The sequence below is a fragment of the Siphateles boraxobius genome, unplaced genomic scaffold (assembly GCF_051911475.1).
Source record: "Siphateles boraxobius isolate OS27281-9 unplaced genomic scaffold, OSU_SipBor_1 22, whole genome shotgun sequence".
In the NCBI taxonomy this organism is placed as follows: Eukaryota; Metazoa; Chordata; class Actinopteri; order Cypriniformes; family Leuciscidae; genus Siphateles; species Siphateles boraxobius.
This window is the reverse complement of record NW_027508833.1, coordinates 28,914,439-28,925,023: the sequence shown is the minus strand read 5'-3', so window position 1 is coordinate 28,925,023 and position 10,585 is coordinate 28,914,439. Positions and strand designations below refer to the sequence as shown.

Sequence of the window (10,585 nt, the reverse complement as noted above, 5' to 3'; positions counted from 1 at the left end):
TTGAAGCTGGTGAAGCTGGCGGGCGAACCGGCGAGCTTTCACGGCTGGAGAAGGATCGGGGACCCGCTGAGTACGGCGCTTTGCGGCGCGGCACTACAGCGGGCGGGAGTCTCACTCACCATGGCAATAGCTGGCCTCCTCTACCGATGCAGCTATCTTGTCGTCACTAATGGCGGAAGCGGCGGCGCGCGGCGGCCGTTGTCCGTCAGTGAGCGACTCGATTGAAGCTGGTGAAGCTGGCGGGCGAACCGGCGAGCTTTCACGGGCTGGAGAAGGCTCGAGGACCCGCTGAATACGGCGCTTTGCGGCGCGGCACTACAGCGGCCGGGAGTGCAGACTCGGAGAGAAAATGCCAGGCAAGTCCTCAGAGTCACCATGGCAATAGTTCCACAGGAACGAAGCGTCTTCAAAAAGACGCTTACTCTTTTAGAACAGATACAAAACAGAGATAGAGTGTGAGTCGCAGCGGCGAACACACACTCAGCAGTGAAAAGGATATGAACGCCGGAAAGCGTAGCAGGTACGGCGGCTGAAGGCGGCGAGGTGTAGGCCAGCGACTTCAGGCTCGAAGGCTCGTCCCGCAGAAGGCTTACAATCAGACGGCGCGGCTTCTCACTCCGGATCCAGCGATGCAGTAGTGCTTCGCTGAAGAGTTGAAAATCAGTTTGTATCAGCCTGTCGAGGGTATTTATAGGCCAAGGCCACGCCTATTCTGGCGGGACGCGACGAAATGGGCGCGAAGCACCCCCATTGGATGTCACGTCACGCAGGGCCTCTCTCGATAGGCTTGCTGCTGTTGCCGCAGGGCAGCCAATAGGCGCGCGAGCCGTCTTGCCTATGTCTGCACGCTGCCGCACAGCGTTTTACATTAATCAAAATTAAAGGATAATTTTTGGCTTCAATATCTCGTGGAAAAGAGGTTTTCCCCATAGCGTAAGATATTACGCAGTACGAGAGATACTCTCGTAAGAGAACTGCCGTGGTCTAGCCCACAGATGCCAGTGAATTTGAGATTTAAGTCTAATTAAAACTATATAAAGTCCCATTGTCCGATGATTTAACTTCTACTACAGGCACTTAAAAAAAACTCCTACTGTTATGACATGGCTTGCATTGCCCTGACATGTCCAGGATTCACATAGTGTCATAAAGGAGAAGTGAAAATTAATTGTGAGTTAATTGCATTTAATTGAAAACAAATGTTTGAGTATTTAATCAATTATTGTAAATTACATGACTGTTCCAAAGCAGCTGGTACAAAGGCTCACATTTTAAAGGTAGCCTAAATGAAGACATTTTTTTATTTTTAAGTGAATTATTCTGTTGTTTTATAGAACTTGCAAAAGTCAGTTAGTGTCAGATGCCTATCTAAGAAATATTTTATTTTAAATATATAAAATCTATCAAAAATATTTTGATCTACAAATGTCTGCAATAAGAAAGACCTGAGATTCGAATGCAGCCCAATAACGGATGTTTCTTTCTGACACATTTCCTAAGAAAAAGTCCGGCTCATTACCGCGAATCGGTTCTTTCGAACAGTTTGTTTGTTTGAATGAACCGATTAAAAAAACCCTTCTAGTGATTAATTTCCATCACGTCGTTTATTGGAATTAAACGCGCTCCCATGTTAAACTAATCTGTGTTTGTAAATGAGTTTTAATAGGGACGATTTTGCTTCAACCGATTGAGAATATCTGGTTCAAAATAACAATTTGCTCACGAATCGGACACCTCTACAACACTTCCTGGACTCTCTTTTCTTCACTGTACATGGAGTTGTTCAAGTAGCCTAAATAGGTTGACGGATTTATCTCCAGCTTCTTATTGTTTGCCTGTTACTCTTCAGACATGTATGTTTGCAATCTCATCGCATTTCTGTGTTGTGTGGTAAGTTATGCCTTTAAACATTATTCAATTTATACTAAGCCTAGCTGAAAAAATATCGGCCTACGTCCTACATCGACTATTTACTAGGGGAATATGGACATTTATGGACTTGGTTTGTACTATATTTGTTGATTGTATTCAAATCAGTTAAAAAATAGCCAATTTAATGCCGTTTGGGTTGAAAATAGTATAAATATACTAAGTATATAAGTATAGTAGCCTAAACGTTAGTATAGTTTCACTTTCGATTTCGATTCTGAAACGATTTATGGTCGTTCCTCTGGTGTATCCAACTAATGGTTAACAAAAGATCTTTTTAATAGAATATTCCAATAGGAAAATATAACTTTATTTTCTTGTTTTATCTGTAAAATGTATTTTTCGTGTTTTAGATGTTAGGGTTGACAGAAGCCAGACGCATGCGCAAGAGAAGCGACACATGCAAGTACGGGACATACCAGCATGAGGGGAAAACCTGCTGCCTCTGTCCAGCTGGTAAGATCTTAACGTTATATTTTTGTCAGCGAGGTAGATTTCGTGTTTTTTTCCACATCAAAAGTGTAGCGTTAGGGTCTGGAAAGGGTTATGTAATGGTTAATGTACATGCAGAAGGGCTTTATTTTATGTGTTTTTATTTTTCAAAACCATTTAGCTTGTTCAGGTGTGTTTAATTAGGGTTGGAGCTAAACTCTGCAGGACAGTTACCCATCCCTGCAGTAGATATTTTACTCTCATTGACCAATCAGAATCAAGTATTTCAGAGAACCATGCAATTATCTTTATTTAAAAAGGAATAAAGGCAATAGGATGTTCTCAAGGGTGTATGCACACAAATGTATGTATTTGTGTGTGTTACAGGTCACCAGGTCTTACATGACTGCACAGTCTCAAATGAGCCAAAATGTGAGCTGTGTACGTCTGGTTCGACCTATCTGGACCACCCGAACAATGATCACACTTGCCAGCCTTGTAAAATATGCGATCCCAACGGTAGGTGTTAACATCTTATCCTTGTTAGTTTAGTCAAGTTAATGGTTATTTTGTGCAAATGTTTGTGATTGCTTATTTGATGATGCACTGAGGAAAAGCCCATTCAGAGTGGCCATTTTTCTGTACTATATAATAAACATTCAAATTTAACAAATGAACAGTAGACAGTCAACCACAACTTAGAAATTACTCAAAGTTTCAGAGGTGGGACTGTTTGTCAAATGGTAGTATGGTGCATCTTGAAGCTCAAATTGAAAGACAGGCAAAAAGTCTAAGTTGTGCTTTGTTTCCCTGCTTTAGCAAACATGAAGGTGAAAAATGGATGTACACCGTTCTCCAACACTGTCTGCGGGTGTGTGGAGAATCATTACTGTGACCACGGTGACCAGTGCAAGATCTGTAAGCCTTGTGACAGGTATGTAGTCAGCCAAAGACACTTGTCTCTCCGGACAGACTGACAGATGTGTGTGTGAAGAAAGTTATAATGTTAGTTTTAACGCATACCAAAGTTCCTTCTAAAAAGCTATGTGCAAATGCACATGGGGGGGGCATCTCCATTTGATTTTCAATGCAAAACTGAAGCTGTGTGTGCTAATTCCTCAGATAATGGCTGCATCCATCGAATTTCAGTGACTGTCCAAAACAAAAAGCCCTGTCTTTTAATTATATTTTTGTTTATTACTTTTTCCCCCTCATGATCTCAGCATTTAAAAAAAAAAACTTTGATAGGCAAGACAGAAAAATTATCGTCCTTTAATTATCGTTAAAATCGTCCTTAATATTTGAATCATAAATATTAGTTTGTTTTTAGTTTCTGTGTAAAATTAATCATGATTAAAGAGGGAGTCGGCAAGGGCTTCACATTTCTGATACGCAGGGTGTTTATGCTCAGATGCCCGAAGGGTATGTCTAATATACATTTATTTTATAAATTGTCCTTTAATTTATTAAAGGTTTGCTAAGCAAGAGCAAAAGTTAGAGGGAAACTGAAGACCCAGTTCCTTCAAAATCACAATTTTTGTTTTAGCGTTTAGCATTTCATAAACTTTATATTTAGAAAATTTGCTTTCAGCTCAGTATTCAGTCTTTGTTGTGTTCATGTTTATCCAACAGGTGTGATGTAGTGGAAACAGAATGCACAGAAACCAGCAACACAGTGTGCAAAGACACAACGATGTCAAATGGCATGTATATCAACAAGCTACACACATCCACAGGCATAGCCAAGGGATAAGTTGTTAAAATGCTCCTGTTCCAAGTGCTCTTCTCTATACACATATCACAGTATTAGATGTGACTGGAAATGTACTCTAAAGCTTATGCAGTATAAACACAAAGTACAGCACAGGGGGTAGTAATGGAAAAATATCTATGGTTGCTTCTGTTCCAGGGGCCATTGCAGCTGCTGTTTTGGTTCCGTTACTCATAATCACAATCTGCCTGGTTCTCTTTTATTTATTGAAACAAAAAAAGGACAAAAAGAGCAGAGACACAGTGCCTGAGGTAATTTATCTTTTTTTAGTGTGTTCATAGCACCCCTGTGGTGTTACAGAACTGCATATTAGTTTGTGTTTCAAAACATTTGTGCCTGATTGTTTGTCTTCCTTTTTTTCATATAGGTAGAACCCCTGAAAGGCAAGTGTGCTTGTACTTTTCATATACATAAAAAAATAGGAAAAAAAAATCACTGAACAAAATTATAAATGCTTTTTATACACTTTTCATGAGCTGAATTCAAAGATCTAAGACTTTATCTATGTACACAAAAGGCCTATTTCTCTCAAAAATTGTTCACAAATCTGTGTTAGTGAGCACTTTTCCTTTGCCGAGATAAACCTCAGAACGTAGACTCACTATTGGCTGACGCTTATCATGTGTGTGATGAGTGTGATGCTGGCCAATAGTGAGCCTACGTTCTGACGTACAACCCAGAAGCGTTGCACTGTTACACTACGTAAACTCACTCAGAGGCCCACACATGAGAAAATGAATAGGTGTCGTAAAGTTTTTTTTTTGTTTTTTTTCGCACAAAAAGTATTCTCGCCGCTTGATAAACTTATGGTTGAGCCACTGTTGTCACTTGGACTATTTTAAACATTGTCTTTACTAACTTTCTGGGCCGGCAAGTTTCTATTACATAGAAGCCTATGGAGGGTGTGAGACAGCTCTCAGATTTAATCAAAAATCTTAATTTGTGTTCCGAAGATGAAAGAAAGACTTACGAGGTTGGAGCAACATGAGGGTGTATAATTACTGACAGAACTTTCATTTTTGGGTGAACTAACCATTTAAAACATGTTGCAAGTTTCAAGCGCCCCCTCTTCTTAAACTAAGCACTTATTTTACCAAGATGTGGGATCTGTGACATCATATATGCAAAATGTTTTTGCCCATATGATGACTGCCTCTAGAGCAAGACATTGACGAATCATCAACAATCATCGCACAACAAGCCACGCCCACTGCCATTCATTTGCTTAATGGGTGACTGCTTTCTACTCCAGACACGAGAGTTGCATCAATTATAATCGTCTATAATCACTTCACTGCACTAAATACATTATACAGGTAAAATGGAAGGGTAAACAGCACGTCCTGTTTAAACAGCTTGTTTGCGTCTCTGTACAGATGTCAGAAGGACATCTGCGTGGGGTCCCGGACCACGCCTGAGGATTTTGTTTGTTTACTCACTTATCTTACTCGCGTGCAATAACGAGTGATACTTTTCCTATGCAATGATATTAGCCAATCATAACAGTATGTGTGCACGCAAAAACGCTTTATTAACATTGTAACCTTCTCAAAGAACAGATTAAACAATACAAGAATCCCATGTCATGATCCCTCTAAATGAAGAAAAAGCAGAATGTAATATTTGGTTTAGCCATGTGAGGTTAAAGTCATTTTTTTTTCTTTTTTAAAGATTAAGCACCTATTTTGGCTTTTTTGTTGTTGTTGTTGGAAAAAAACAGTAAAGAATTTTTTTTATTTTGTACTCTGTACCCCCCCCCCCCCCCCCCAAAAAAAACATTTAAATCAGTGGTTCCCAAACTGGGGGGCTCGAAATGATAAATGGGGGGGTCCAGCAAAGCTAAGGGATAGTGTACAGTCAGCAGATTGTTATGCAAAAGAAACTTCTTCAGGGTGATACAAGACCTCAATGCTAAATGATCCCGCTTGTGCAGCCACTTGCCACATAAGTTATTAATTGAACACAAAATATTAATTTGACATTTTATTACCTCAAGATGACACAATACCCGCTAGATTGCGCGATTGAAGTATCAGAATTGAGTTTTGCAGGAAGCTGTAGAACGTTATAAATAAATGGTGTGTTTGCACTTGAAAATATTTTTCTCCACATAAGGGGGGCCCGGCAGAAAAAGTTTAGGAACCACTGGTTTAAAAAAATAGCTGTGTAAGAAACCTAAATCAATGGTGTCTTTTTCTGTGTAGAATTGGATCTAAACCCTTACCTGTCAGAAATTGCTGATCATCTGGGCTGGAAAGTGATGAAACGTGTTGCCCTGCACAATGGCATTACTAAAGCTTCCATTGACAATCACGAGTGTAACCACCCTAATGATGCAAAAGAACAGACCTATGGACTTCTGCAGGATTGGTCCCAGAAACAAGGTTTGTATAAAGCCTACCCAGCTCTCATCAAAACTCTTCATGCCATAAAGGAAAGAAGAACAGCAGATGAGATCAAGAAAATCGTTGAGAAAGGACAGGCTGAAGCTCAACCATAGACTGAACAAGAGATGTACTTCATTTTTAACATTGTGTATTGCACTCTACCGTGTCAAATTTAACAGTTATAAATGACAGCCATATTGTTAGTTTTAGGTTTCATATTGAGAAATAATTTTACCTTTATAAAAATACCTGGTTTATACAGGATGCCCCAAAATAGGTCAATTTAGACTGATTTGCAAAACAATCAGAATAATTAAATCTTATTTCAGTGTCATTTCTTTTTCACTCAGTAAACCTCCACCCTGACTTTATTAACTTGTAAGGTAACTGGTTTATTATGTTTATCATATGCATGCTTTCAGAATCGTGTCTTTGTTTACAATGCTACAGTCTTTATATGCTGGGTAACTTCCCTCGAAACGTGGAAAGGCATGTTTTAAGTAATTGCAGCCCTGTTTGCTGAGGACATCTGCTGTAGAAAACAAAGTGTGATCTGGGAGCAGGGAACAGAAGAGGCAGGAGTCCAGCTGCAGGTCAACAAAGCAAACCTTGTTTGGATCTACTGTGACTTTGTAAACAGCAGCACATATTGAGATCGAAACTGAATAAAAATTTGTTTGTAACACTCTACAATAAGATTGCATTTGTTTTCATTAGTTTACATGAACTAACAATAAAAATACTTAAAAAGCCTTCATCAATCTTAGTTAATATCAACATTTATTAATGTTGATATTAACTAAATCAAAAGTTGAATTTGTTAATATTATTATTTAATGGAACAGCTAACATGGACTCAAAATGTTTGACTAACATTAACATTGTTAAATGTTACCAAATTTTTAATGTAATATGGGGAATATGCAGGTCAATTCAACCACCTGAACAGCCAGCAAGAAATACAGTAGGTCGCTCCCACATATTATTATCAATATCAAATTATTAAAAAAGTTTCTGCCATATATGATCCAATAATTATCCATGACACTTAAAACCTGCATCTAAAGAGTTTATGCTTGAGGAACAAGGCTTCATTCAAACTACATTTCATTGACATAAAAACGAAACCTTAGACAGAATAAAAACTATAGCACAATCGTGAGCTGACGTTTTTAATGACTGTTCCGGTAGATAAGAATGTGGTTTTATGAGCATGATCATTATAAATACATAACAATCTCTCAGCAACTCACGAAGCGCAAATTAGCATTGCTAGAAGGAAAATTCCACCTCTAACCATTATTATGGAGTAAGTACCGTACTTTTTCAATACCAATATGAAAAAAATCTCTAATGTAGGAATTTAAAGTGATTTAGCAGACTAAACTCAAGATTGTGTAAAAGTGTTGTGGCTTAGTTGAAACTGTTGATTATCTGTCCCATTACTGCTATGATATTTTTGTATGTAAACCAGCATTTGTAACTCCTCATTAATAGATCTTTTTTTCTGAATGTGTCAGTAATTCTAGTCTAAAACAGCACCTTGAGAGGCTGGAGTGCCACTTCACCTGGCATCTGGGGCAACATCGAAATGAGCTCCAGGGGATGAAGAGGAAAATGCAGAATGTGGACCAGGAAACATGCACTTGGCTGGTTCACTATTACAACCTGCTAGGCTACACTCATCAGACTCTTGGCTCCAACACAGAGGCAGTGAAGCACCTGCACAAAGCAGAAAGTGTGATCCAGGAGCAGGGAACAGAAGAGGCAGGAGTCCAGCTTCAGGTCAACAAAGCAAACCTGGCTTGGGTCTACTACCATTTGGGAGAGATGGATAAAAGCAAAGGATATCTAGAAGAGGTGGAGAGGCTTCAGCGAATGCATCCTGCTCTACCTGGATGCACTTTACACCCTGAAGTCAGTGGAGAAAAGGACTGGACGCTGGTGAAGTTTGACTAGTCCAAGAAGCGCCAGGCGATTGATTACTTTAAGATGGCTTTAAATGCAGAACCAGATAGGAAGGAATGGTACAAAGGACTTGCCATAGCCATGAGCGGGGCATATATAAAGTCTGAATTCACTCCAGAGCTGGACGCTGATATTCTAGAACAGGTGAAAACCGCATCAGAGATAGACCCAAATGATTTGTTCCTTCAATCCCTCTATATACTAAAAAAGTCAGAGGTGCAGGCCAAAAACAATGATGAGGAGGTGTTGGAACTTGGATGGTTTGGATTACGTTCTCGAATACTTTAAACTAATTTCCTTTGAGAGAGCTATTCAAGAGGGACTTCCGCTAAAGTTTTAAAAATCCTGGCAGATGTATACAAATGTAAAGTGTACTCCATGAAGGAAGACAGTCAGGAAAGAAAGGCGTGGACTCAGAAAGGCATTGAGTTTGTCAGAGATTACCCAGATTGTGTCAGAGGAAGGCTTTCCCTTGCAACACTACACCGTTAAGCACACAACACTAATGCCTGGTTCAGATTACACGATTTTTTTGTCTGTTACGATAGTCACTGTGTCAGATTACGCGATTTTGACTCCTAAAATCTTGTCGTGTCGTGGACAAGAAACATGTCAGACTACACGTTGCTTCCTGACCAGTCATCGCGTGCCGTCTTTAACGATGCGCGTGACGTCATCGAGAAGGCGAAACTGCTAGTAGCGAGTGACTTCCGGAAACGAACGTAAACAAACAATGGATGAAGCGGTGAGTGTTGTATTGGCTGTCCTGTGTTCAGAAAAACATAAAAAAAGAAAGAAAACCCGACAATGGACACGTTCCTGGATTGCTCGAAGAGGACAGTATGGGCTGTCAATCCTCCAAAGAGAACTTGAGGTAAAATATTGTTTTCTTAAATATTTTTACTTTAGCCAGTAGTACAAGTAATAATATTGCTTGCTTGCCACAACGATAACATATTACAAAAACAGACTGTTAAAAATTGTAATTGTTCACCAATGTAATTAAATACTTCTAATGTTCAGAAGTAAACATTTTTCGTTATGCAGTCACATGGGGTAATTTAGCCTTTAACATAAAATATCAGTTCAATGGTTTAATGCCTTTGATTGATTCATAACACCATCATCTATAGGCTTAATCTTAATTATAAAAATTGCAATACCATTATACGCAAAAATATTATTATTGAGAGTGAAAAAACCCCTCCTTCCCTTAATGTCTTTAAAGTCACCAACTGTACACAAATAAATATTTAAAGACATTAAGGGAAGGAGTTTTTTTTCACTCTCAATAATAATATTTTGTGTTGTAAATTATACTAGTATACAAAATGTAAACTATGCTATCGACCAACTCTAATCTATTAAATTATTACAAACACTAACATTATCGTAAAGCTGCTTTGAAATTATATGTATTGTGAAAAGCACATACATTTTAATTGGGTGTGATTATTTTTCGCCTTTGTAAACCAAACAACCACACCATGTTTTTTTCCCCCTATTTACACTGTAGGACAGTGACAGGAAGGGTTTTCGTGATCTGCTTAGGATGGATGTGGAGGATTTCAGCTACTTGCTTGGCAAAGTCACACCATGTATCCAAAGAAGGGACACAAAACTGAGAAGAGCAATCAGTGCAAGAATGAGGCTGTCACTTACGCTACGATTCCTTGCTACCGGTAAAAAGTCCATTTAAAAAAAATCATATTGTTGGTTTCACAGACAAAATGTATGCTAGTCCCAGACTAAATTGCAAGTTTGAGCTGTTTAAACTGAAAGCAATAGCCTATGCACTTAAAATATGTCAGTGACATTGTTTTGTCTCAAGATGCACACCAGTAATGTTTTTAAGGCAAGTTTATAAAAGCTACTCAGATGCCCTAATTAATTTAATGCCTAATCTTTGCTTAATTAGCCATTTCTGTAAAACCAGGCCATGGTGTATTATGCACCTTATACACTTGCTCCTTTCCACAGGAGAGACGTTTAGATCTCTGAGCTTCCAGTACCGGATCGGCCGTAGTACCATCAGTGAGATAGTAATGGAGACTTGTCAAGCCTTGTATGGAGTCTTAAAGGATGATCATTTAAAGGT

The 10,585-nt window shown here is 38.9% G+C and overlaps 1 protein-coding gene and 1 pseudogene across 1 annotated transcript; both read left to right on the top strand.

Moving 5' to 3' along the window:
• The first annotated feature begins 1,530 nt into the window (after positions 1 to 1,530).
• Positions 1,531 to 7,191, top strand: fas (Fas cell surface death receptor). The gene is made up of 8 exons (XM_077238616.1): positions 1,531 to 1,890; positions 2,283 to 2,385; positions 2,749 to 2,880; positions 3,181 to 3,295; positions 3,994 to 4,064; positions 4,271 to 4,383; positions 4,500 to 4,550; positions 6,327 to 7,191. Exons 1-8 carry the CDS (start codon positions 1,852 to 1,854, stop codon positions 6,630 to 6,632), a joined length of 930 nt encoding a protein of 309 aa, XP_077094731.1. The 5' UTR covers positions 1,531 to 1,851; the 3' UTR covers positions 6,633 to 7,191.
• A 240-nt stretch (positions 7,192 to 7,431) lies between these two features.
• LOC143746658 (antiviral innate immune response effector IFIT1-like) lies at positions 7,432 to 8,987 on the top strand (annotated as a pseudogene).
• Positions 8,988 to 10,585: the final 1,598 nt, after the last annotated feature.